General features: G+C 46.9%; 1 protein-coding gene across 3 annotated transcripts in view; it reads left to right on the forward strand.

Moving 5' to 3' along the window:
• The window catches only part of Cgnl1 (cingulin like 1), a 155,425-nt gene extending 128,272 nt beyond the window's left edge, over positions 1 to 27,153 (forward strand). For all 3 annotated transcript variants that reach the window (XM_041679566.1, XM_041679565.1, XM_041679563.1), the window contains 7 exons: positions 4,469 to 4,630; positions 8,507 to 8,596; positions 21,017 to 21,100; positions 21,825 to 21,949; positions 22,528 to 22,636; positions 22,852 to 23,015; positions 24,290 to 27,153. In XM_041679566.1, the coding sequence (XP_041535500.1) occupies positions 4,469 to 4,630; positions 8,507 to 8,596; positions 21,017 to 21,100; positions 21,825 to 21,949; positions 22,528 to 22,636; positions 22,852 to 23,015; positions 24,290 to 24,422 (867 nt within the window). In that variant the 3' untranslated portion in view covers positions 24,423 to 27,153. The remainder of the gene's footprint in view (positions 1 to 4,468; positions 4,631 to 8,506; positions 8,597 to 21,016; positions 21,101 to 21,824; positions 21,950 to 22,527; positions 22,637 to 22,851; positions 23,016 to 24,289) is intronic.
• The last annotated feature ends 554 nt before the right edge of the window (positions 27,154 to 27,707 follow it).

The raw sequence follows: 27,707 nt of genomic DNA on the forward strand, positions 1-27,707 counted from the left end.
AGGTGGATCTCTAAGTTTGGGGCCAACCTGGTCTTCAAAGCAAGTTCTAGGATGGCCATGGCTGGATAATGATGATGATGATGATGATAATAATAATAATGATGGAGCCAAGAAATGCAAATCTTGCGTTCTTGACCTGGGGAGAGGAAAATTAATGGGGAAGGGTTGGGTGTTCTTATTTTCACAGTAAGCTGGAGGCTTGCCCGTTTCTTTCTGTGTGTCTGTCTTTCATGGCAGTTCTCCTGCCCCATGTGCCCGTGTGCTAGGATTACAGGTGTGAGCCGTCACATCTGGCTGTGATTCTAGCCTGTGCCCTGAACAAGCTGTCTCAGTTTTCTCAGCATCTCTTTCTACATTAGTGGCTTAACGATGAAGGAGATAATGCATGAAGTGATATAGTGAAGGCCCCGAGATCCTGAACATTCGATACAGGCTTCTCTCTTTCCCAAGGCTTCCCCCTGCACACACACAGTGTGAGGAGCCCGCAGATTCCACAGGAAAACAAGTTTTCTTTAAAACAGAACAAATCAAAAAAGCTTTTAATTTCTTTGATGATCAAAAGAAGGTTTGCCCTGAGTCAGTACTGGACCCATCGAAGAACAATGGATATTTATGACATATTTCAGACACTTTGAAAGGATCCTGATAGCAGATTCCCTCTGCCTTGGGTTACAAGATACAGGGCTCCGAGAAAGCTGGAACGGGCACACTGACATCACAGTACCCTTTGCTATGAAAAAAAACAACCCATATTTTCATTTTTATAGCAGCTGGGTGCTGGGGTCAACGTTTGCCAGAACACAGCAAATAACCTGGTCTGTTTTAACTTCAAAAGACCACAGTGTCACTGTGACCCTGCACAGGGATCCACACGGCTATTTGTGTAAAGGTTGTCAGGCTAGACACTTTGGGGGAGAAGGAAACATGAAGATTCTTGAGACAAAGAAGCAGAAGACCACAGAGATTAGGTAAGGCCAGATGGAGACCAGGCCTCTTTATTTAAAAGAGAGAGAAAGAGAGCACGTTGGGACTGGGGAGATGGTTTAGCAGTTAAGAGTACTTGCTACTCTTGCAAAGGACTGAAGTTTAGTTCTCAGCACCCATGTCAGGAGGCTCACAACCACCTATCCTATCAGTCTAGGTCCCAGAGACCAGTGCCCTCTGCTGGTCAACTTAGATACCTGCATGCTTGTGTACATGCACATATACACATAAATATACATATAATGTTTTTTAAAAAAGCATATATATGTGTGTATTTATTTCTGTTTTTTAAAAAAAATATTTATGTGTGTGTGAGTGCTCTATCCGCATGCCAGGAAAAGGCATCAGACCCATTATAGATGGTTGTGAGCCACCATGTGGTTACTGGGAATTCTGGACCTCTGGAAGAGCAGCCAGTGCTCCTAACCACTGAGCCATCTCTCCAGCCCCTTCCTTTTCCTTTTTAGAAAGTGTGTGCTGTTTGAAAGTAGAGTGGCTTTCTTTTTTTTTAAATATTTATTTATTTATTTATTATGTATACAATATTCTGTGTGTATGCCTGAAGGCCAGAAGAGGGCGCCAGACCTCTTTACAAATAGTTGTGAGCTACCATGTGGTTGCTGGGAATTGAACTCAGGACCTTTGGAAGAGCAGGCAATGCTCTTAACCACTGAGCCATCTCTCCAGCCCTAGAGATGGCTTTCTCAAGTTTTCTATTGGTGTGGCCCTTAAAGATTGTTTTGTATTTGAACGACAGACAGAAACTTCTCATCTCTCTGAAGGAAAAGGAGGCAGATGTCACCCCTCTGATACTGAAGTCAGAACCTGTAAAGCAGAAGTGAATTAGGAAGTCAAGATCCCTCTGGACCCTTGAATGGCTCGTTTATCTCTGCTCACTGCTCCTCTCCCCGAGTGACTCTTGGAGTATGGCTATGGGTTTGCACAGAGCTGGGTACGGGCTGCCTTTGCCTGAGAGCAGTGTGCTGGCTGTCGTTCCGCCGGCGACGTGAGACACTGAGGTTCTGGTGAGGGTGGTCTTTAGGAAGTAAGGCCTAAAGTTCACCATCTTTACTTCATCTTCTAAGTCCTGCCTAACTACTTAAAGGGAGCACTGACAGGTTCACAAGTTACTTGCTTCCCTTCATCCCCATTGGCAGATACTATTATTATACGGCAATGGGTCTCCTGACATTTCACATGTGTCTGATGTCTTCTGATCTGAGTCACCCCCAACCCTTTGTCTCCTCCTTCCTGCTGCTCCCCTGCTCTTCTCACCTGGCCCTCCCTCTACATTCACGTCTGTGTGTCCCTGTCAGTTTAGGGTTGCTTTTAGGAACATGGCGAGGAGTAGTTTACAGGCACATGGGCAACTTCACAGTGGCTCCACCGCTGAAGAAGGTGTCCCTCCCCCCAGCAGCCATGGAGAGGTGGGGCTGTGTGAGCTGCCCCCCCCCCCCCAGCTCTCTGATGGAATGTTAGTGGGTTGTTTTGTGCAGGTTAATCCCAGCTGCTGAGTGCAGTGACCACGTCATGCTTGTGACAATGCTCCCCAACACTCCACCCCTTCTTCTGGCTCCTCCATTTTTTCTGTCTCCTTCTGTGAGGTCCCTAAACCTGGGAGGGGGGATGCAGATGTCCCATTTAGGGCTGCCTTGCTTACTTGCAGTTCAGGGCAAGTTGCCATTGAGCGAGTGTTCCTTATCTGACAGACTTGGTACTAGAAGTATATCTGCTTTCAGAGATTTTTGGAATATTTGTGTAGATTTTTCTTGTCATTTCCAATTCAAAAAAAAATTCCACAATCAAAAATGTCTTTAGTTTTGGATCTGGAGTATTTGATATTTGGCTTTTTTGTGATTTATGTCTATAATTATTTAGCCTGCATGTATATAAATATACACATGTGTGCCTGGTGCCCAGGGGTATCAGGAGAAGGTATCAGATCCCATGGAACTGGAGTTACAGATGGCTGTGGGCTGCCACGTGGGTTCTGACCGCCAACTCCCTGGAAGAGTAGCCAGTACTCTTAACCACTGAGCTGTCTCTCCGGCCTTGCACTTTGGGCTTTTGAACTGGAGTGTGTGTGTGTGTGGGGGGGGGGGGTGAGGTATGCTCAGCCTGTGCTAGCAGTTCTCTCCTCTTGCCTGTCCCACTCCCTGGAGGGCCCTACTGATGTAGGAGACAGACCCTACTAGTGGAAGGAGGGGGAGGGGCATGCTAAGTATCAGGAGAGGCAAGGCAGAGGATCCCAAGAAGGAAATCTGGGCTGTATATTTGATTGGCATTCTTTCTGATTGTTATTTTTGGGTTACCATCCGGGTCTCAAATGATATTATCCCTATGTTGTGATGAGGACATTGAGCCCTGGAGAGGTTTAGTGCTCCTCGGCCATGTTTCAAACCTCCGCACCCAGAGCGCCCGTTTCATTCTCTCTGGATGACGGTTCCTGTGATGTCGCTCAGTCTCACTCACCATCACCACCCAAGCCAGCCTAGGGCCTGGGTCCAGCGGTTGTCTTCTTCCAAGTCGACCTATGCTGGAAATGGCTGCTGTTTTATCAGCCTCCAACAGAATACGATGCGTCCAACCTCCCCAGGTCTTCCTACATTAGCATGGTGTTTTGTGGATTTTCTGTGAACTCGCTGAAGGAATAAACCTCGGTGATGTTCTATGCTCAGCACTGTGGATTCTCCAATCTCCAGGAGGGTTTGATATTGGCAACCAAAGAGTCAGAGTTGAGCCTCATTGAGTCAGTCCACGGGAGTGGGGAGTTTGAGGCATCCCCGCTGCCACCGAGGTGCTGGCTCTTAAGACTCAAACTGTTGTCCATTCCTCAAAACTTTTAGATGAGCGCCACCTTGTGGATGAAAGGAGCACTGCAGTGATCGCCGATCATTTTCTACACAGCAATGACTGTTGCCTAATGAGTGTGATTATGTTCTCGGATTTTATGCCTGCTGGTTGCTTAGAGACCATTAATTTAGTTTTTATTTTAAACCTTTAAACCTCCCTTGAGACAATTCCAATACAAGAACACTTAGCTACTTCAGTGACTTTCAAATAAGTGCTTTTGACCATGACCTTCAATGCACCTAATGGCACATACATCCATACAAACGTGTTAATACCTAATACAAAACATCCCAATGCTTGTTCATACTCCGACTTTTTATGTGTTCTGTGTAATTGAGATAGTCAACATCTAATCAGTTGACTTTATAACTTAATAATTTACTGTTTACAATAATTACTGTTTATTTTATAAAATGGAAAACTGAAGCCTGGAGAGAGGTGGAATTTGCTCCTCTTTGCTTCGGGGTGGGCCTGTGCACTCTGTTTCCTGGTCTCGAGCCGGGCATCCACATGGTATGCAGACACGTATGCAGGCGTGTGTTATTTGTCATGGGCAGAGTTACCAGCAAACTGTGGTTCAATCGCTGCCACTTCCACACCCATGGAATGTCCCAACACCCTCTCCTTCCAGTTGCGCCTCAAGGAAGAAGAGTTGCGGGACTACCAGCGGGCTGAGGAGGAAGCACTCACGAAACGGAAGCTTCTGGAGCAGTCGCTGAAGGATCTGGAGTACGAACTGGAGGCCAAGAGTCACCTCAAGGATGACCGCAGCCGGCTCATCAAGCAGATGGAGGTGTGTGGGTACAAGGCAGGAGCCGGGCTGTGGAGAACATGTCTGGGCCACTGGGGAATGTTTCCTATGTGGGATGTCTTGGGTTTTGTACTCTTTCTAGCTTGACGTTTTAAGATCTTTTCTGTTGTGGGGAGGTGGTTTATCATCTTGTGTGTCAGAGCTGGAAGGAGTGAAGGGTGTAATTTAGTCTACTGGCCTCATTGCTTTGAAGAAGATGTAAGTCGCTCCCCAAAGATGGTACTTAGCTATTAGCGCTGTGTCCCTTCAGCAATGATGCCCCTACAGGAGGCTACAAGACTGCCGACTGGCCAGTCAGGATCCACACTGTACCTTAGATTCCAAACCACCCACCCCAAACCACACAGTCCTTTCTTATTCCTGGCCCATCTTTTTCTGTGTGCCTATGTATCATTGCCAGAGCTATCAGCAAACTATGGTCCAATTGCTCTTTCTGAGACTTCTCAGAGCAGACACCAGCTAGGGGTGAGTATTCATAAGCCTAATACATTTCCTTGAGGAAAAAAGGCAAAACCATATAGATAAAATACCAGAACCTCAGTGTCCATGATTCTCTGAGATGATGGGAAGAACCTGGATTGCTAAAAAGGAATAATTTGTAAGAGAAGAATTGACCCTAAACCAGAAACAGATGTGTGCCCCCACTACAAGCAGAATTTAGAGAATAAGAGAGAGACTGAAAAATAAGCCTCGGACTTTGGGGGCGACATTAACATTGTGAGGGTTTTGATAAAAGACAGGCATGGCGCTCAAGGCCAGTGAGAGTTGGCTTAGGCTCAAAATCAATGAATTCCTCATTCAGCTTTGCAAATAAACAGAAATCGCTTTTTCAGAGCTCCAGGGCGCTTCACAGTTTGTATTTAGGAAGTGAAGTTTGAACCCGTGGAGATTTTATTAGATGGGCCTCGCTCAGAGACTAGAGTAGCCCGATGGGGCTTTTACGGTTTTGTTTATGGGGCTGCTGTATTTTTCTAATATTTTCTTTCTGATCTCTTTAGGGGGTCACTTTCAGATAAGCCAAGGTCCCTCTAGGGCCTCGACACCCTGGTTAAAAGCAGCTGGCTGGGCTAGGGAGACAGCTCTGTTGGTGAAGTGTATGCTATATAAGCAGAGGACCTCTGTTCAGATTCCTAGCATACATGTCAAAAGCTCATCATGTCAGGGTACATCCCAGGGCCAGGCAGACAGACAGGAGGATCCCAGGGGTTGGCCAGTAAGTCTACCCTACTTGGCGAGCCCCAGGCCAATAAGAAACCTCTGTCTCCAAAAAATAAGGTAGTGATTGAGGAAGACACCTGACACTGACCTCCGCAGTCCACTTACCTATGGTATCAAGTAGTGAACAAGGAACTTTGGTATACTGAGCTCTGGCTTAGATCTCATATGTTGTCTGGACAATATGGGCTGGAAGCAAGAAAAAAAGAACCTAAGAAGTGACGTTAGGGCTCTGGAGAGATGGCTCAGCAGTTTAGTGCACACACCACTCTTGCAGAAGGTTCAGGTTCAATTCCCAGCACTGATGTTGAGTGGTTCACTGCTTCCTGCCACTCCAACTCCATGAAATCCAATAGGTGCCCTCTGCTGGCCTCTCCTGGCACCTGCACTCACATGCACAGACACCGAACTAAAAATAAAACATAGATCTCTTAAACATAAGTAATTTTAGCTGAAATCAGATTGGTGGTTGTATCATCTCCTTTGAGTCCAGAATGTTCTGACTAACAAGGCATGTCCTGTGGGCCACCTCAGGTCCCGAAGCAGCAGTGCAGCTAAACACCACTGAGGGTATTTCTCCACTTGTTCCGCAGTGGTGGCTTCTGGAGGTCCTACCACCATGAAAGGCGCCTGAGGGGACTTGCTCCAAGAGGCCAGGGCCATGTTGCTATGCTACATGCCTTTCCTATTCCTTCACCGAAACTTAACCAGTTCTCAGGTCTCAAGAGCTCACCCACAATGAACTTTTTACATTTCAGTCCTAGGTGGCTGAAGCTCCGTGGATATTTTGTGATTTCTGAGTGACCTGGATGGATAGGTAACTTCAGGCAGGGCCAGCCAGGTCTTGAGTTAGTTTCTGCTCCCAGGAGAGAGCTTTTAGGTTTCTTTATAGGTTTTGACATTATCTTATTTATTATTGTGTACATGTGCACGCCAGCGCATGCCACGGTATGAGTGCTGGGGACAGAGGACAGCTTTGTTGAGTCATTCCTCTTCATTTTCATGTGGACTCTATGGAGTTTGAATTCTAGTCTCGGGCTTTGTAAAAAGTGCTTTTACCTGTTCGGCTGTCTTGCTGGTCCTCCCTGGAGGGTTTGATCACTCCCCAACAAGGCTGTTTCTTCACTGACAGTTCATCGTGCACACAAGTTCTGAGCATTTCGTTTTGCTGTTTACAGAGCCATTCTCAGTTGTCAATCAATTCTGGCAGTGGCATAGATCACACATATGCTGCCTTTGAAAACTCCAAAGTGTGGTTTTTTTAAAAGCATAAGTTGGGGTTAGAGACATGGCACAGTGGTTAAGAGTGGGTGGCAGCTCTTCCAGAGGACCCACATGACAGCTCACAATCCACCTGTAATTTCTAGTCCAAGGAAAACTAACGCCCTCTTCTGGCCTCCACAGGCATTGCATGCATGTGGTACACATACATGATCTACATAAACTAAACAAGAATGAAAAAAATCTTTTAGAAATATACATAAAAAAAGCATCTGTGGCTCCAAGTTTACCCAGACCTATGACAAACCCACTGGAGACAAGAAACATAAGCTCAGTCTCCCAGCCACCAGGGTCGGAGCACTCTGAGTGGGGAGCCTCTTTCTTTCATCCATGAAACTACTTTGAAATGCTTTTCACTTAGCTGCCAGGGATATCAAAGAGAGACCAGAGGAACAGATTGTTAGTCCTCTGTGATGGTGAATTTACCAGGATAGACCACCACTGTCCTGTGCAATCCTGTGTAGATTTGGGACTGTCCACTGCCAAGTTCATGGGGACTGTAGAGAAGAGGCAGGCGGGAATTGTGTGTCCGCCGCTCACAGGAGCAAGCCTCTTGAGCATGAAGCATTTGCGGGAATGTCCCGGGGTGGCTTCTCAGACTATATGTTGACTTTAAGAGGACCTGTTTAAGGATACTAATATAATACATACCAACATAATTAAAACACTGGGGCTTAGGGTAATACCCTTCCTCCTTTTATAGATGTTCTACATGCCCAATTGTATCACAAAAGCAACAAAATACATGTTTTTAAAATACTTGCTTTGAGCCGGGCGATGGTGGCGCACACCTTTAATCCCAGCACTTGGGAGGCAGAGGCAGGCGGATCTCTGTGAGTTCGAGGCCAGCCTGGTCTACAAGAGCTAGCTCCAGGACAAGCTCCAAAGCTACAGAGAAACCCTGTCTTGAAAAAAAAAAATCAAAAAACAAAAAAAGAAAACAAAACAACAACAACAAAAAATACTTGCTTTGGACAGAACAAGAACTATAAGTGTAAGGGCTGGAGGTGGAAGTGTAGCTCAGCTGGTAGAGTACTTGCACAGCGTAAATAAAGCTCTGGGTTCAATCTCTAGCACCCAACAAACAGGCACTCTTGTACTGCCAGCACTTGGGAGGTAGCTGCAGGAAGATCAGGAGTTCAAGGCTAACCTGGGATACATGAGAAATGCTCTTGCCATACAGATCACAATGAATCCTTTAGGAAGGAAGAGAGGGAAGGAAAGGGGGAAAGAAAGAAATGTCTTATGTTCCCAAGTCCTAACATAATCAGCTCTCATTTGCCCTTGGGGTTTCCTTCCTTGGGCTCCCCTCTTGCTCCTAACCCTGTGTAAGTGAAGAACCTGTTTGTTCCCCTTTCTCAGGACAAGGTGTCTCAGCTGGAGATGGAACTGGAAGAAGAAAGAACCAGCGCTGATTTGCTGTCTGAGAGGATCACGTGGAGCAGGGAGCAGGTATGAGGGAGCTGTCGGGGGAGATTGTGAGAGGCTGAACCTGGGGATTTGGTTAGAGCCAGGAGGAAACACTCTTGCCACAGAGATCGCGATGGGAGATTCGGGAATCTTTACCATAACGAGCCAAGGAGGGAAGGAATTAGTAACACAACAGAGATTTTCTACAGTGATTGCAGAAAGTGCTATATTAGCTACAGTAGGCCCAGGGCTTAGCATTGTCAGGGTGACTAGGCTGGAGGCTTGGGGTGAAATGCTGGCCTCGCTGGGCTGGCAGCCCTGGCTCAGAGCTGAAGCTGAGGTACTCTCTGGCTTCTTTGCTGCCCACCTTTATGATGTGGGCCGGCGTCCTTGGGAAGCCTGGTACTCAGGGCTATGGGGTGGTCCAGTGCAGACGCTTCTAAGCCAGGCTAGTTCTGGTCCCTAAGCCATACTGATGGTGGGACAGCATTCAGAAGCCCAAGCAGTAGAGGTTTAGAGAGCGACTAACCCTAACCTCAATCTTGACATTGGCTTCCCAAAGTTCTTCCTGGACTCACAGCTCTTTTGTTAGGTGTTCCTGCAGTTTGGCTAAGGATCTGTATTACCCCGGGGCATTCCAGAACCTGCTAAGCGTGGCTAATGACTGGAGTGCCTTGGGTTTGTTCTGTCAGCCTTCCTTGTGACCGTAAGCACAGGGGGAGGGATGGTGAGAAGTATGTCACCTTGTCAATACCCGGGCAGTTAAAACCAGTTTCCAGTTCCACGATTCACACCCCAAAACAAACCACAGGCTTGCTGAACCAGAACACAGTGCCTCCATTGCTCAGCCGCTCCCGGACCATGAGCTATCTGTTCCGAGAATGCCTTTTGTCTTTGCCTCTTGCCGAACATAGTCATGGGGATGTGACTGCTCACCTCAGAGGTCAGTGTCGAAAATTTCCACTGAGTCAAGAACTTGAGGTCCAGACAGGAAGAAGATGAGGACACTAGCCTGGGGGCTGCTGGGAAGGACACTCTGTAGGTGGTCCCAGGCCTGTTCCTGTGCAGCCAGCCTCCTGTGGAACTTTGGGAAATTCCCAGATCATTGAGTCTAGGAAAATGAGGCCGAGGCGAGAGATGTTCAGCTGGTAGAGTACTTGCCCATCATGGCCCAAGCCCTGGGCTCAACCCCCAGCACTGTATGAACTGGCTTGGTAATGCATGGCAGTATCCAAGAAAGCGGGGCAGGAAGATCAGAAGTTCAAGGTCATCCATCCTTGTCCACTATTGAGTTCTAGACCAGCCTGGGCTACATGAGACCATTTCTTACATATAAACAGAAGCAAGATGAACCTATTTATGAAGAAGGTTCTGAAGCTCCCCGCTCCAGCCTGCCACTGCCACTGTTAGCCCTCTTGTCCCCCTCTACCGTTTCTGTAAGGGAGAGAGCAAGGCCCATGTTTGCTGTTGACAGAAAGAGTGACAATCAGGTTCACACTGATGTAGAGACTGATGAAAAACAGAACAGCAGCCCCAAGATAGATGCATGCTTCTCCTTCCTTCCATGGTTGTCGGTGATAGGGTCTTGCTGTGATGCCCAGACTAGCCTCAAACTCTCTATCCTCCTGCCTCAGTGCTGGGGTTATAGGTGTGTGCCACCGTAGCTGCTGAGTGATATCCATAGATTAAATTCTCTGACCGCTTCTGGCCTTTCATGTCTCCTGATTTGAGAGGGACTTTTAAAGGAATACTCCTTGCCTCACCAACAAGCATTTTTCTCAAAGTAGAGGTTGAAGCAAGGTTGGTTTTTCTGTCTTTAAAATAAAGGCCATGTTAGAGGGCTTTGGGTATAGACAGGCCCTGGCTGGTGGCTGCCTGCCATTCTCACAGCCAAGAGACACTTAAAAGCTGAACTTTCTCCTCTCCCTTGTTAGTTCTGACATCCTGATACCCCGAGCAAGGGCTGGTGACTAAATGACAGAAAGTGGTACCTGTCACCTTGAATCTTGAACAGTGTTTACCCTGGATTTCCAGCAAACTGCTCTTAGGCACTGAAAAGAGAAAGCATGGAAAAAGTTTTTTGTTTTTTTAACTCTTGCTTTCTTTAAAAAATTAAAGTTTTCTGTTCTCTACTTAAAACTCATTATTTCTAAGTTCTTCTAACTCCTTCCTTCCAGTATATCCCCGATGTTTCCCTAGTCCCAGTGATTAGGTCTTAAGGAAACAGGCGAGATAAAAGGGACTGTAACCCTCTTACAGGACCTTAGGTCTCACAAGGACATCAGAGGTCAAATCTCCTCGACTGTGTGAAGGATGAACGGTTTGGGGCTCAGAGCCATAAAGGGCTTTGGCTGGAGTTGTGTGGAAGCTAGCTGTAGAGGCAGGCTCAAGGTTCCTTTTCCTAAGACAGCGTTTTAACTACCAGAGCCTGCAAAATACAGCAAACACAGCTGCGCGCCTGGTTCTGGAGATGAACATTTAACAAGCGGATAACCAACAATAAAATAGCGCAGATACTAAATACCAAGTGAAGCACTCCAGTGGCCAGTGAGGGACCGGCCACAAAGGCCAGCCAGAGTCAGCTTTGAAGGAATGATCTGGCCTAGAGTAGCTCAGCCAAGTAGGTGTGGCATCTGAGCTAGAGCGGATTGGCAGGTAAGCGTGAGATACGAAACCATGAATGCTCGCACACAGTGCAGGTTCCATGAGGAAAGCAGAGGAGGCGCGTTTGGAGAGACAGACCCAGGCTTTTGAATGGTTGTATCCTCGAGGCAATGGGAGGTAGGGGGCATTGTTCAGCAGACAGTGAAGCACAGTGTTTTAGAAGGTCACTGTCAGAGCTGGGGGTAAGTCAAGGCCGAGAAGACCTTAACTGGGCTGCTCCCAGGGCCAGAGAAGGCAGCTGTGAGAACACTCTATCCTATGCCTCTGGCTTTGCTCAGTGTGTGTGTGCTGATACTTACCTATGTTTTTACACTTTACCCATCATTTACCTTCTGATTCTGGGGGCTTTCTTCCGTATATCCTCAGGATAGCAGATACTCAGAGAATCCTAATCAAGATAAATCCACACTTTTTAAGGCTTGTACTGACTTTCAAACATGGCTGATGCCAAGACGGAATAGGTTCCCTTTGGCAGAATGCCGTGTTTATAACGGGGGAAGAGTGTCTGTCCACTTTCTCATCACAAAACAGAAAGGCTTCCACCTGCCTTCATGTAAGCTCCAGGAGAGCGGCTGAGGAGCTCACTGTGTTAACAGGCTTTGGCTTGTGTCTTGAAATCCCAGACAAGCCTTTTTACCTTTCTTTCTTCAGAACTCTGTTTCTCTGCCAGGCCCAGTAGGAGAGACCTAAAACCCCAGCTAACTCAGGTAGCTGAGGCAGGAGGGTTATAATTCAAGGCCTGCCTGAGCTTCAGAGTGAGTGCAAGGTGAGCCTGGGCAGATTACTAGTGAAATTCTGTCTCCCAATAAGAGGACCCGGGGATGCAGCCCCATGTTGCTCCACTTCCCTAGCATGCGGGAGGCCCCAGATTCAATCCCCACTGCCATAAAACCAAACTAAACATTTCCTTCCATGACTCCTGCCAACCACACTGAGGATGTTTCAGGACTTGGAAGGTATAGTCACCGCCTACAGTCTCATAACTTGTAAGAGGTAGAGCCACAGTTTGGCTCCATCCTTGAATCAGATTCTAAAGGTCCTCAAGTTAAGAGTAACATTACACGGGTTGGGGGATGTGGCTTAGTTGGAAAGGTTCTTGCTCAGCACCCACATAGCCCCGAGTTCATTCCCCAGCACCTCATAACTGGATATAGTGGTGTACACTGGTCATCCCAGCGTGGGTGAGAGGTGAGGGCAAGGAGTTCATGGCCTTTCTTGGTTACGGAACAAGTTTGAGGCCAGCCTGGGCTACTGGAGACCTTATCTCAAGTGATAACAACAACAATAATTATGATAATAGCATTTAAGATCCCCAAGGGCTATTTTGACCTCTGCCTCTTTTGATTCTCATTTGTATAAAGGGCTCAGGTAGAAAGAAGTCTAGCCTGTTGAGTTTTAAATGTGCTGCGTAGGCTGGTATCCTGGCATTGCTATGTATACCACTATTGGGAACTCAGTGCACACAGCAAGGCTGGGCAGTCAAAGACATCCCCTCAGCCAGAATGACCCAACACAGTGATAAGTTGACTCATGCCATGCCACAGCTGCCAGACAGGGGGAAATAACTACCTTCAAAGATGAGGTAGCATCACCATCTTTGCAACGGCTCACAAGGTTGCCTTGGAAACTGCCAGACAAATCGCAGTGAGCAAACCTGGAGGCATGAGACAGTCACTTTCAGAAATTGCTCCTTTGTGGCTGGCTCGCACCTGCTCCTCAGTACCTGGGGACATAGGAACCAGTAAATGAGACTCTAAATACCCTCCTTTCAGGAGGAAAGTAGGAGATCAAAGTGGGGTTTCCTCTTTTAAAGCGACTTCAGACTCAGAACTGCATCTTACCGTACCAGCTACCCAAAACTCCACTGTGGGAGTTGACTGATGATAATTCTCAGGATACAATTTAATACCAGTTCAAGAGCATAGACTTGACCACCTCTTCACAGCTCATTGAGAAACCCAAGTCAGGAGGGTACTATTATTAGCAATTGTAAACATCTCTGGCTTTTCAGTAGCCCAAAAGGCTACAGCTTCTACCTGAACTAGCTCGAGTCATGTGTATCCTAACCCTGCAGGCTGCTAGAATCGGCTCTGTGGTTTCCTATCAAAATGCTCCATGGTCAGCTTTCATTCAGTCCAGCTGCCATAGGCTGTTGCCTATGTTCCCGTAAGTTTTAATTTGACTGCAGCATTTGGTTCGGTCCATTTAACAGAACTGAAGGGTAAACAGCAGGTAAAACACAAGTGAACATGAAGTATTTCTGCATTCTCACCCTGACTTCCCCGGGTCCGAACAAGGGTGAGAATGTGACCTCGGGCCTTGGGCCCAGTTCTGAAGATCTGGGTGCTGAGTTGAGCCTCAGAGTTTGTGGTGAAACCATTCCTCTTGCCACCTCTCCTTATGCCAGGTAGAACTCCTTGAGGCTCCCCAGGGTGGATTTATTTTAGAGTCTAAAGTCAGGCTGTGCTTTGGAAGCATGGAGAGGAATCTTTGTGCTTTCCAAGACTCAAGAAACATTGCCTGCCTGGCTACTGTCACTGTTGAGCTTTTTATGGCTGTGTTTTATTCTTTCCTGTTCTGGTTTATTTTACACTTCCATTTTAATAGCCTTCTCTTGAGGGGGCGCAGTGGGGCATGAAGAGTTGCCATTTTGTGTTTTTCATTTCCCCGGAGCTCTCTAGGGAGGGCTTGAACTTGCAGAGACCTTCAGAGATGTCTGTGTCTGGCCCTGCCTCCCTGAAGTCCCCATCCCTGCCCTCCCCTGCTCCACCCACCCCCACCTTAGAGCTCTGCCATATGGGAGCTCTGTTTTCTAGGAGGTGCCCGTGCTGAGGCCAGTGGCTGCTGCTGTAACGACACAGTGCTCCTACACCCACAGCCGGGATCCAGCACTGTGACGTGACGGTCCTCCATGTCCTCCACGCTCTCTCCCCTCACTCCCTGTGGACACTTCCTTTGGAACTCTGCAGAACTCCTCGCCAACACTCTGCTTCCTGTAGGGTTTTCCCATACATCAAGAACTGAGGGATTTTTTGTCAGAAGCCCAAGAGTAAACGCCCCAAGCTGCTTCCATCCAAATCTGATCCAGACATGGTCCTGACTCTCCCATCAGAAAAGCAGGTGATGGCACCTGCCTGGGAGTTTCCAGAAGGCCTAACAGGCTCAGACACGGTTCATGACTGGAGCAGGGCCATGCCAGTTACCCATCTAGTTCCCCCTGCACGGTTGCAGGAAGAGGCTGTCTTCCGCTTTGTTGTGTTTTTATTGGTTCTGCTGTTGTCGGCCTCAAACCTCACAACAACTTGATTTCTTGGCTACATCTGGGTCTTCTGCCTCCCTTCATTTGGGGGACTCATTTCCCTTTTCTTCAGGATAGGGGTGGGGTTCTCTGGCTTCCTAGGAAGGCTTCCTGAACAGCGCCCTAAAAGGATAGGGCAGTCACCAACACCTGCTGTTCCAGACAACTGGAAAGGACCCTTGTGGGCTGATTTGCTCTGGTATAGGAACCTGCAGCCTCCTTTCTGTGAGCGAGGGCCCAGCGGGGAGGAGAAGCTGGGCCAGGCTGCTTGTCTGTGGAGCTCCTTCCCACAGTGTCCCTCAGGTGCAGGTCTGTGCCCCAGGGTGTGAGCAGTATGGTTTCTCCGAGGAGGCATGCCTGGCACCCTGTGTCCCAGAGCAGGGTGTGAGTCTGCATTCATTATCCAGCAGTCACAGGAGTGAGCCCAGGGCCTTCCAGTAGCATGTGACTCTTGAGGGCTCTGGGCTAAGTGGGCAGAAGTGGCCACTGGAGTGTCCCATGTTCTCTGCTTGGCCCTTGCGTTGTTGGCATTTTTACCTTGCTCTGGACAAGGATGGCCTAAGGGAACTGGACTTGGGTGTTTTGTTTGTGTCTTAATCTTTGAATACCTTCATAGGGTACATTGTGGTCACTGAACGGGTGTACAAGTGGGTTATTTTCTAGTTAGGGCAATAAGTACTAGCATCTCTTCAACAACTAATCATTTTTAATGCAATACTATTTATTCTTTGAGAATTTTATATACGTATGTAACGTATTTCACTCCCACAGAGCCTCCTAACTTTATAGTTTCCCTTTTTTAATTTTATTTATTCTGAGAAAATTCATACAGTATATTTTGATAATATTCACTCCCCTTCCTCAACTCTTCCCAGTTCCTCTCCCACTTTCCTAATCCACCCAACTTAATGCTCTCTCTCCTTTTTCTGTTTTGGTTTTTGAGGTAGGGTTTCTCTGTGTAGCCCTGGCTGTTCTGGAACTACCTCTGTAGACCGGACTGGCCTCAAACTCAGAGATCCGCTCGCCTCTGCTTCCTGAGTTCTGGGATTAAAGGTGTGTGCTACCAATGCCCAGCCAATGATGTTCTTTCTTTTAAAATGAAAAGTTACCTTGTTATGCCAAGGAAGAAGTAGAAATAGTGACTGTATTCTTCTTGTGGTTTTCATGTCCCCTATTGAGTTTTCTATCCCCTTCGCCCACCATCCTTCTCAGATTCTGATCACTCTTCCATTCAGTTCTACAGATCCCTTAATCGCCACAAAAGTGATAGCATTGTGTTTGTCTTTCTACACTGTCCTATTTCAGTTAGCAAATTGAACTCCAGGTCCTCCATTACAAAGGCAGACTGAACCTTATCAAATGGTTTGTCCCTGTCTGTAGACATGATCTTTATCCACCAGTGTGTCCTGTCTGGTTGATCACGTGGTCTTTGGCTAATCATTCTGTGTGTCCTGTCATGTTTACTGCTTTGCACTTGCTGCCATGTCTTGCTTCCTTTGTGTGTATCTCTCTATGGTATGTGAGCTTTGTGATGTGCCATTGAGTTCAGTCCACTGATATTCAATGGGGAATTTTTGCCTCATGTTCTGTAGAGATATTAGAGATGTTTTAGAGGTTAGATCTTTGCCTGGCTTTGTTATGTAATGCTGCCTTCATGAAGATCTTGTTTTGTAGAATACAGTAAAAAGCCATAAAGCCCAGATGTTTTTAGATGGGAAATGTTTCATGACTGCTTTAAGCTATTTCCCTTGTGTTTTGTTCCATCTTATTCTTCATTACTAGTTTAGATTTTTCCATTTTTAAAAATCTTTTTAAAAAGTTTTTGTTGATGTGCATTAGTGTTTGCCTGTATGTATATCTATATGAGGGTATCGTGTACCCTGGAACTGGAGTTACAGACAGTTGTGAACTGCCATGTGGGTGCTGGGAATTGAACCTGGATCCTCTGGAAGAGCAGCCTGAGCTCTTAACTGCTGAGCCATCTATCCAGCCCCAGTTTAGATTTTCTATTTCTTCCTGATTCAGTTTTTATGTGTTTAAGAATTTTAGGTCTTTCCAGGTTTTTTGTCCTCTAGGTTTTTTTAAATGTTTTATTATATAATTGTTCATGATGAGCTATGATCGTTTGTATTTATGTGATATGTTTCTTTTTTTATGACTGATTTACTTGAATCATCTCTTTTTCTCAGTTAATCTAGTTAAGGGTTATCAATTCTTTTCTATTTTTCTTAAGACTTATTTTATGTGTATGAGTATTTTGCCGGTGTATATGAGTAATGCCCACAGAACTCAGTAAAGGGCATCAGATCCCCAGGCACTGGAGTTAACAGATGATTGTGAGATGCTGTGTGGGTGATGGGAACCAAACCCAGTCCTCTGCAAAAAGAGCCAGTGCTCTTAACTGCTGAGCCATCTCTTTAGCCTTGTGGGTTTGTCAATTTAAAAGAATTATTGGCCATTTGTATTATTTTAACTTATTGTGGGTGAGGTTGTGGGTGCTGTGGCATGTGTGTGGAAGTCAGTTATCTCCTTCCACCATGTGGGTCCAGACATGGAACTTGTCAGGATTGATGGCAATCACTTTTACCTGCCCAGACATCTCCCAGGCCCAGGTTTGTCAATCTTGTTTCTGATCTTATTTTCCTCCTGCTAATTTAGGCTTTGGTGTTGCTTTCTGCCTTTGAAGTGCATCGTTAGGTTAAGATCCAATTTATTTAAAGATTTGTGTGCAGGTGCCCACAGAGGCGGGGGCGGGGGTGGGTATTAGATCCCCTGGAACAGGAGCTGCAAGGGGTTGCGAGCTGCCTGACATAGATGCCCAGAGCCCTAACTACTGAGCAGCCTCCCTCTCCTGCCCCATTGTTTATCTGGTTTTTCAGACAGGATCTTTTGCAGCCCAGGCTAACAATGGCCTTCAACTTCCAGTTTTCCTGCCTCCACCTCCCAGCGCTGGGATGGCCTGTGCAACCCTACCCAAGTTAGGATCCACTTTTGGGGGGTGGGGATTTCGAGACAGGGTTTCTCTGTGTAATAGTTCTAGCTGTCCTGGAGCTAGTTCTTGTAGACCAGGCTGACCTCGAACTCACAAAGATCCACCCGCCTCTGCCTCCCGAGTGCTGGGATTAAAGGCGTGCACCACCACTGCCTGGCTTAGGATCTATTTTAATGTATGCATTTATTACTATAAACTTACGTTCAGTATTACTTTTCTATTAGTCTACAGATTTTGGTTTGGCTTTATTTTCATTTATAAAATTTTAAGAAATTTCTTTTCAATGTTTTTAGTTACCATGAATTATTTAGGGGTATTGTTATTTAATTTCTTTGTATACTTTCCATTCTCTTTCTTGGTTTGTAATTTTATTCCATTATCATTTGTCTTAGATTAGGGTTTTATTGCTGTGAAATAGAGATCATGACCATGACAACTCTTATAAAGAAAAACATTCAATTAGGGTTTGCTTACAGTTTAGAGGCTTAGTCCATTGTCAGCATGGTGGGAAGCATGGTGGCAGGCAGGCAGACATGTTCCTGGAGAGAAGCTGAGAGTTCCATGTCTGGATGGTCAGGCAACAGGAAGAGAGAGTGACACTGGGTCTTGACTTGGGCATCTGAAACACCAAAGCTCAATTCCAGTGACACACTTCCTCCAACAAGGCTGTAACTCCCAATAGTGCCACACTTCCTCCAACAAGGCTGTAACTCCCGATAGCGCCACACTTCCTCCAACAAGGCTGTAACTCCCGATAGCGCCACTCCCTAAGAGCCTATGAGGCCATTTTCGTTCAAACCACCACAACCTCTCTAAGACACATAACTAATTTCAAAACTTTCGGTCTCTTGAGACCTCCTATGTGGTTCTCAAATCAGATATTTACATATGATTCATAACAATAGCAAATTATAGTTATGAAGTAGCAGCAAATTTTATGGTTGGAGGTCACCACAACATGGGGAACTGTACTAAAGCAGCAATAGGAGGGATGAGAGCCACTGCCCTAGAGGGTGTCCACAAATATATATCCTGTGGCTGCTGGTGAATTGTTCAGTAAAGGTTCATGTTATCCTGCCTTAGGGTCTCTATTGCTGTGAAGAGACACTGTGGTGACTACAGTAACTCTCTGAAAGGAAAACATGTAAGTGAGTGGGGCGTCTCACTTACAGTTCAGATAGAGGTTTAGGCCATTGTCATGGCAGGAAGAAGACAGCACGCAGGCAGACATGGCGCTGGAGATGGAGCTGAGAGTTCTACAACTTGATTGAAAGGCAACAAGAAATGAACCGAGACACCGGGAGTGGCTTGAGCATACATATAAGCCCTCAAAGCCTGCCTCCACTCCAACACCATGTCTACTTCAACAAAGCCACACCTCCTAATAGTACCACTCTCTGTGAGCTTTTGGGGGTCAGTTCCATTCAGACTACCCCAGGTCCCTTCTCTAGGTAGCATGGCCCAACTCAGATGTTTGATTTTTTTCATTCGGATGATCTACTGCTTTTGTCTGAGAGATCTCTTTGGATCTAATAGTATTTGGGTCTACATGTTGGGTATATATGTGTTCACAATGGTTAGATCTTGCTGAACTGGGTCTTCATTAACACTTCATTTAAAATCTGCTTCATTTTTATACCATGTATTAAATGTACAAACTAATGGATTTTGTGATATTTCACACATGTATGTGCTTTGATCATCCTCAATCTCCTATTATCATTTTCCAGCCCCACATTGTTCTTCTACTTTTGTGTTTCCTCTATTTAATTATTAAGTGTATGCATACACGAATCCATTTAATGTTACATGCATGTGTACATTTTTAGGGCTGGCCACTTGGTTGCTTCATGTTTAATTGCATCATAAATCTCATCTCAGTTCTTTACGTCTCTACCAGTGAAGTCAGTTTCTTGTAGGCAACGTACAGTTGGATTTTATTTCTCTTTCCATTTGACTAATCTTTTGATTCATGAATTTATCACATCCACATTTGAGGCTGTTATTGATAAATATACATTTCCATCATCAACTACATTCTGCTTATTTTATATGTATTTGTTCTTTCCTATGTCTTTTATTATTTTTGTGATTTGTTTTTCTCATCTGTGTATGTTAGATTCCCTTTCTCTTTTGTGTATCTGTTCTTCTCCTGGGTTTTATAGATGGTTTTCAGAATTACTGTTATCTTTTCTAGTGTCGGCCTCCTTGAATATTTCTTGTAGGACTGATCTGGTTTAGTTGAATTCTGTTTCTGCTTATCTGGGAAATACTTTTTCTTTCAGTTATTTTTTTTAATTATTTTTTTATATATTTATTTATTTATTATGCATACAATATTTTGTCTGCATGTATGCCTGCTGGCCAGAAGAGGGCACCAGACCTCATTACAGATGGCTGTGAGCCACCATGTGGTTGCTGGGAATTGAACTCAGGACCTTCGGAAGAGCAGGCAATGCTCTTAACCTCTGAGCCATCTCTCCAGCCCTTTTTTTAAAATTATTTAAAAGATTTATTTATTATGTATACAGTGTTCTGTTTGTATGCTTGTAGGCCAGATGATGACACCAGACCTCATTACAGATGGTTGTGAGCCACTGTGTGGTTGCTGAGAATTGAACTAATGACATCTGGAAGATCAGGCAGTGCTCTTAACCGTTGAACCATCTCTCCAGCCCTTTCTTTCAGTTATTAAGACTAACTTGTGGGCATAGTACTAGGTGTCTACGTGTTACTTCTTTCAGTATTTTGAATATGGTCTCTAGCCTGTAAGGTTTCTGTTGAGAAATGTGCCTTAAGATCAGTAGACCCCCAGTCTAGGTGACTTGACACTTTCTTCTAGCTACTGTTATGATTCCATCTTTGCCTTACATTTGTGGCATGTTGTCTATAATAACCTTGGTTTTATATCTGTTTTGAGTGAATCTAGTTGGGATACTTTGAACATCTTGAATCTCTTCAGACTTGGAAATTTGAGGCTATATTCTATGAAATATTCTTTGTGGTGGTCTAGCCTGTGGTGGTGCCTTCATCTTTCATGTCAGCAGTGTCTCTGTGCTGTGGTAGGCATCAGTGGATCCTGAGGGTAGCTACGAGACTGTGCAGCGCACGTGGGCTTGCAGAGAGGCACAGAGGCGAGCCGTCATGGAGCTGGGGCTTGAGCAGCTGCCAATCCGTGGTGCAGATAAAGAAAGGACTGTCCCTACATTCCTCAGATCAGGCAGAGCTGACAAATAAATCTTGTGGGTCTCCATTCCTGGAACCCACATGATAAATATGGAAAGAGAACAATTCAGTATATAATAGCAGGTGTGGTTACAGTGACTATTGTTATTTTTAGTTAACTATTATTACAACCAAAGATCAAGAGTATCTAAGGAAAAGGTCTTATACCCTAGAGCAAGCAGCACGGTGGGTACCCCTACATAGGCCTCCTTCATAAAAACCATGCCAGTACAAAGAATAGAACCAAGTTTTAACCCTGTGTCTTTTGCTCTGCTTGTTGTAGATGGAGCAGATGAGAAGCGAGCTACTTCAGGAGAAAGCTGCCAAGCAAGACTTGGAGTGTGACAAGATTTCCCTAGAGAGACAGGTGAGGACAGCCATTCCATGAGATTCTGCCTCCCGCTCGTAGTACTCTCCTATGGGAATGCGGTAGAGGCTTCTCCTACCCCAGGGTCCGTATGTGGGACATTGAGGTGAGGGACAGGATGAAGTTCATGCTCACCCACAACATCAGCCGTTCCTTGACAGAAGGCTCCAGCTCAGTGAGACTCCTAGCCAACAAGGTGACTCACTGAGAAACTGGCCACAAGTAGGGAGGATTCAGCATCAAAAGATAATATTTTTAAATGACTCACTATAATCAATAATGAGAAAGTCATTAACATGGGAGGGTCCAAGTCCAGTGTAAAGGGGATGGAAAATAATCATCCCATTAAAAAAAAGTGGGGGGGGTGCTGAGAAGGATCAATAAGATCAGTCTTTCACATACTGTTCCTGTCAGTCTGTCCCTGAGAAAATTGAAAAGGGATGCCCATCTCTTCATGCCCATGGGTCTTGACACATGCCAGCCCTTACATCCAGGCTCATAAGGCAACGTCTTAGAGTCTCTCTTTTGATCTGCTAAAACCTGAGTTCAAATCTGTTTCCGGGTACAATCTCTGGGTTCCCCTGGTGCCTAGGCACTGACCAAATTCCTGACTCAGCTCGATATGCTTCTCTGCCCGAAGAGCCTGCCCAGCTGAGCCCTTCACAGGCCCCCTGTCTAAGAGCATGCCCAACCAAATCCCTCACAGGCCCCTGTCTGATTTCAGAACAAAGACTTAAAGAGCCGGATTGTCCACCTGGAAGGTTCCTACAGGTCCAGTAAAGAGGGCCTGGTGGTGCAGATGGAAGCTAGGATCGCAGAGCTGGAGGACCGACTAGAGAGTGAGGAGAGGTGAGCCCAGCCTGGACAGGGAAGGGGCCAGGCAGGTACTGGTCATATTAGGGCTGGTAGGTTTTGGGGGGGTCTCCTCCCATGTTTTCAGCACCCCTGAAAGGTAGAACCAAGACCAGCCTTGCAGTCGTTTCCGTTTCTCAGATGGAAACGTGGAGCTCCAGCAACGTAAGCGATAAGGTGGCCTGGGATGTGCACTGTGCCTGGACTGAAACTTGGGGGTGGGTCACAATCGGCTACCGTCTGTCTGCATCCTATTAAACGACGTGATTTTCTAGGTCTGACTGGCGCAGGCCCCAACTATGGCTCTTTGCTTCAAAAGTTAAGCTCAGCAATAGAGGAACTCAGAACATGTCTGAGTTCCGGCCCTTCAACCCTGGGAGAGTCTTGCCCTTCTTGGGGCCCCCTTTCTCCTCCCATGATCCTTGCAGCTCTTTCTTCCCGTATAGCTGTTTTTCTCTGACCCTGAGCTGACTAGGCTCCTATGTCTGGGGAGTTCCATCTCCTCCTTCCAGTCTGAGCTTCCTGTGGGGCCAAGAATAAGAGGTGGTGTTCTATTCTGCTTTCTCTGCTTCCAGGGATCGGGCCAACCTGCAGCTCAACAACCGAAGGCTGGAGAGGAAGGTGAAGGAGCTGGTGATGCAGGTGGATGACGAGCATCTGTCACTGACTGACCAGAAAGACCAGGTGAGAGAGGCTCTGCCTTCTCTCAGGTGAGAGTCTCTGTCCCAGGCTGGGGCAGGTGACAGGAGTGTACCACGTCCCTGCTCCACTCATCCTACAGGATGCTCCCCCTTTTCCTGTGAGGCAGGGTGCTTGGAACAGTAGCCAGGTCCATGGCATCGCCTGCTCTGGCTTTTCCAGCGCCAACACTCAACCTCCGTCTTTCCTCACTCACACAGCTGAGCTTACGCCTGAAAGCCATGAAGCGCCAGGTGGAGGAGGCTGAAGAGGAGATCGACAGACTGGAGAGCGCAAAGAAGAAGCTACAGCGGGAGCTGGAGGACCAGATAGGCGTGAACGAGCAGCTGCAGGGGCAGCTCAACTCTATGAAGAAGGGCTTAAGGTGGGGAAGAGGTGGCAGCCCCCCAAAGTCCTTAGCTCCCCTGACACGGATAGAGTGCCTTCAGTATGTGCTTACTCCTACGGCCTCAAGCCAGTTTTCCGTTGTCGCCCTCTGGGGTCATCCTATCCTTGAGGTGAAAATGGCTGTGTCTACTTGAATCACCCTACATGTTCAATATGGCCTCACATAAGCCATCCTCATGCCAGTGCTCACAGCAAAACCCAAGGCACAGAACAGGTCAGGGTATCACCACCATGGAGGGGCATCTCCTATCTGATGGAGAGTAAAGTTCTCATTTATACCCTCTAAGGGGAAACTGAAGGACGAGGTTAGAGGGGTGTTTTCCCAGGACCAGTGTGGGGGTTGTCATGGTGAGGGGTAGGTGCAAGTTCATGCTCACCCAGAACACCAGCCTTTGGGGGAGGCTGCCTATGGCTGGGGTTCTATGCTGCCGATTCAGGTAGCTCTCACAGGGTGACAGATGGCTCCGGCTCACTGAAAATCCTACCATGGACTGAGAACTGACCCCAAGGTAGTAGTAAGGACTTCATGGGCAAAAGATAATGTTTGGATAAACCATTAAGATGTTATTGTAGGGGCTGGAGAGATGGCTCAGTGGTTAAGAGCACTGACTGCTCTTCCAGAGGACCCGGGTTCAATTCCCAGCACCCACATGGCAGCTCACAACTGTCTGAAGATCAGTTCCAGGGGATCTGATACTTCACACCAATGCACATAAAATAAAGTTAAATAAACCATAAAAATATTTAAAAAAAAAAAAGATGTTATTGTATGAGGATGTTGCTCAGCTGACAGAGCGCCTGTCTCCCATACAGAAGGCCCTGGGTTGCCACCCTTGCAGCCCACAATCTAGGTGTGCTAACACATGCCTGGGATCTTAGCACTTAAGAGGCAGAGGCAAGAGGATCCAAGCTTTAAGGCCATTGTTGGCTGCATACTTAGCTTGAGGCCAACATGGGCGGCATAAGACCCTGTCTCAGAAATCAGAAGTGTGTGAGATTCAGAGTGAATCAGAAGCACCCTGACCAGCCATATTGGAGCTAGGCAAAAGGAGAAATCAGCTATACTGTCAGTGGCCCACCCCAACATTAATCAGAAGTAACAGACAGTTTGCCCTTGTTGCTAAGAGAAACACCTGGTACAGGCAAATTCATGGGGTGGAAGTTAGGAGTCCGACGACCCTCTTCCCCCATCTCCAAATCAGAGACAAGCCCTAGCCAGGGTCAAGAACCATCTCCTTTCTGCTTCTGCAGACTCAAGACGCTGCCCAGTAAAGTCCTGGATGACTCTGATGACGACGATCTCAGCAGTGATGGGGGAAGCCTCTACGAAGCGCCACTGAGCTATTCCTTTCCCAAAGACAGCCCCATCACCAGCCAGATCTGAGCCCACTTCCAGGCCTGTTGATCCCACTGCAGCCATCCAGAGCAGAAGGCACAAAAGGGGACTTGTGGATGACGTTAGACTCACCTCACATCCCTTCCCAGGGCCTCTGTGTGGCTGAGGGACCTTGGGTCTTATATAGGGAGCTGTCGAAGTTTAAAATGACCTAATGGGGACAACTTGGAAAAACGCAGCTAAGACGAAGCCCTGCTGTGCACCGCTGTCTGCTGTCACCCCTTCTGCCCCGAGAAAGGTTCCAAAATGCTAGCTGTAATGAGATAGCCACGCGTAGGGATGAAGTGTATAGACTGTACATATTTTAAACCAGACCTTCGCAAGGACTGCTGCTGTTCTACTTTAGAATGTTCCAGAGCCTTGGCAGTGTGACATCTTTGCAAAGTTCACACATCCATACGGATTATCTTTTAAAATATAAAGCTACCCGATCTCAAGTATTACAAAGCAGAGGCACGGGGAAAGAGTGAAGGCTACTCTGGAAATCCGAGGGGTCAGGCAGTGGAAAGTTAGTTAGCCCTGGGTTGTGTGGGAAATCTGCTCATTGATGGTGGGGTGGGGCCTTTTGCCGAGGGCGGAGTCTGTGTCCTTGGTGGCTTATTTTCTCTAAATCAGGCTCGGAGCACCTTCCCACTTCCCAGTTTCTTTCAAGCAGGTAGAGTGGGGATGCAGATGAGATCTTTAACAAGTGCTGTGCTTCTCAAAGGACAGGAGTCACGTTGGTACGTCTCATTGGCCCTTTTCCTCCATGGCAGGCCTGCAAGGGATGCTCACACAGGCCTGGATTTGGAGGAGTAGGAGGGGCTGTGAGATGAGGTTTATGGCCTTAGGTGGGAGGCATCCAGGAAGTTCATAGGGAAAGGAACACAGGAAGACATGGATGTGGAGCTGATGTAAGAAGGAATACAGAGAAGTTCTTGAAAGCTGGAGGATGTGCATGAAGGGGGTGGGGGAGTTGTGTTGAGCTGGAGCTTGGAATGATGGGAAGAAGGAAAGAAATTGGGGGTGCTTGCCATCTGAAGGGTGTTTCCAGGAATGAGGCGACGTGAATGAGATCCTAGAGCAAGCGCATGATGCCAAGGTGACCTTGGGAGGATGCTGGGTATCCCTGCATATCTCCTGGCCTACCTGTATCACCTCAAATTGTGACAATGAAAAGAACCTTGTAAGTCGGCTATGTGTGTAAGACAGAGGTGACAGATGTTGAAGCAGGGTCTCCAAGCTTCCCGATGTGGGGACTCCTGGAGACCAGGTTGCCATGACCTGCCCAGTGCAGGTCACAGAGGTCACCCAACAGATTTAAAGTGGAAGGAACTGAAGGAGGAACATTTGCTACTGGAGAACCAAATTCTATTACACCTCATGAGGGTCACTTTCACCCTCGACACAGCTGGGCATATGGAGAGGTTTCCCATTTCAGTAATTTCTCCATTTAACAGATATACCCTGTCCATCAAAGTGTGTCAGGCACGGACTGTGGCACTAGAAACACAGTGTCAGGAAGTAAAATGTCTGCCTGTCGGGCTGGGGCTGTAGTTCAACTGGAACACCGCTTGCCTAGCTTGCATGAAGCCCCGTGTTTAATCCCCAACTCTATATAAATAAGATATGGTGCCGTGTGCCTGTAATCCCAACACTCAGGAAGTGGAGGCAGGAGAACAAAGAGTTCAAGGTCATCCTTGGATACACATTCAGTTCCAGGCCAGCCTGGGATATAGGAGTCCATAGGAGACCCTGTCTCAAACAACAACAAACCTCTGGCCTCCTGGAATCCAGGAAGGAGTGGGTGATAGATTGACTTGCAGGCTGAACCTGTTATACCCAGCCTTTGTGTCCTCTGTCCTCTTGGGAACTTGACAGCCTGCAGCTGCTTGGCTGGTCCCCCAGAACTCACAGGAATTCTTTGGCTCCTGAAATTTCCTCATGCTTTCATTACATACTTGCAATAAGCCTAGAAATGCCACAGCCTGCTTACCCCAGAGATTCAGGTAAGAAAAGTCAAGTCGTTGAGGAAGGAGTGTTTGTTTTGGGGCTTGACAAAATCAGCCAGCCCTCATTACAGTCAGGTCTTTCTGGTAGCCATGGGAAATAAAGGAAAAACAGCCCCTGGAAAGAGAACAGAAGCCACCATTGGAAACACTTACAGAGACACCCCCAAAACAGGGAGGCTAGCCAGGGTCAGGTGCGTGGTCTCCTGTACTGTACTGGAGTGGGCAGCAAGTGGGCTACGTGTGGTGGCACAACACTGAGCTGAGGTTTAGAGAGATCGTCACAAGTCCCAAGATGCTCTCTTCTCTGTGGTCTTGACAGATGCATCCTGGGACAAGGTGAGGAATAGGGTCCTAGGTCCTTCTCAGCCTGACCCGGTCACCATTCCTCTGTTTCTTATGTATACGTGCTTTTCCGTTTATTGCTTTAAGAACTAATCCTGCTCAAGAGTCTTTTCTTTAGCTAGCTTAAAAATATTTTGTGTGAACACATGTTGCCAAATGCAATGCTGAGGAGACAATCACTGTATGGCTTTTATAATTTTTTTTCCTGCTTCCGTGTGTCATTCGCCATGACAATTGGTATACTCAGTGGGGCTTTTGTCTTTCAGTAAGGTTTGGTTACTACGTGTTGTCATGGGAAAGAGACACTTTTATCACGGCTACCTCTATGCAAGTAATTTCCTGGATAAAACAAGATTTCCTTTCAATAAACTGTCACCCGACAGGAACCTTGGCTCTTGTATTATTTTCCATCCCTTGATTTCTGTGGCGTTTGGATGTTGTGTGACTCACTCACTTGCTGTGCAGATATGAGGACCTGAGTTCGATCCCCAGAATACACATAGAAAAAGGCAAGCATAGTGGCACACATGGGTAACCCCCGGGGAGCTGGGGATGCGTGGATCTTGGGGGGCTTTGCTGGCCAGCCAGGACAGCCGCATTAGTGAGTTACAAGCCAGCAAGAAACTACCCATGTAAATGCTGGGAACTGCAGTGGTGGTCCAACCCCAGAACTGCTTTGTGAGCCAGGAGGCTGTGGGGTGGTCGGCAGTGCATGTTGGTGAGACATTGGCCATGGGTGACCGCGTGACTGTGATGCTCTGAGCTCTCCAGAGTTCATTCCAGAAAAAATCACAAAGGGAAATTACTACAGCTTGACCACGGAGAATCAGATACTCCCTTCCCTACAGGTGGCTGGCTCCCCTGCAATCAGTTTGCATGCTCCCTCTTGCCCACCCCCCACCCCCCACGGCTCCATTTCACATGGAGCTAGAGCCTCTTC

This window comes from Microtus oregoni, unplaced genomic scaffold (genome assembly GCF_018167655.1).
Source record: "Microtus oregoni isolate MIOR12 unplaced genomic scaffold, Mior012 000032F_ref0000030, whole genome shotgun sequence".
NCBI lineage: Eukaryota > Metazoa > Chordata > Mammalia > Rodentia > Cricetidae > Microtus > Microtus oregoni.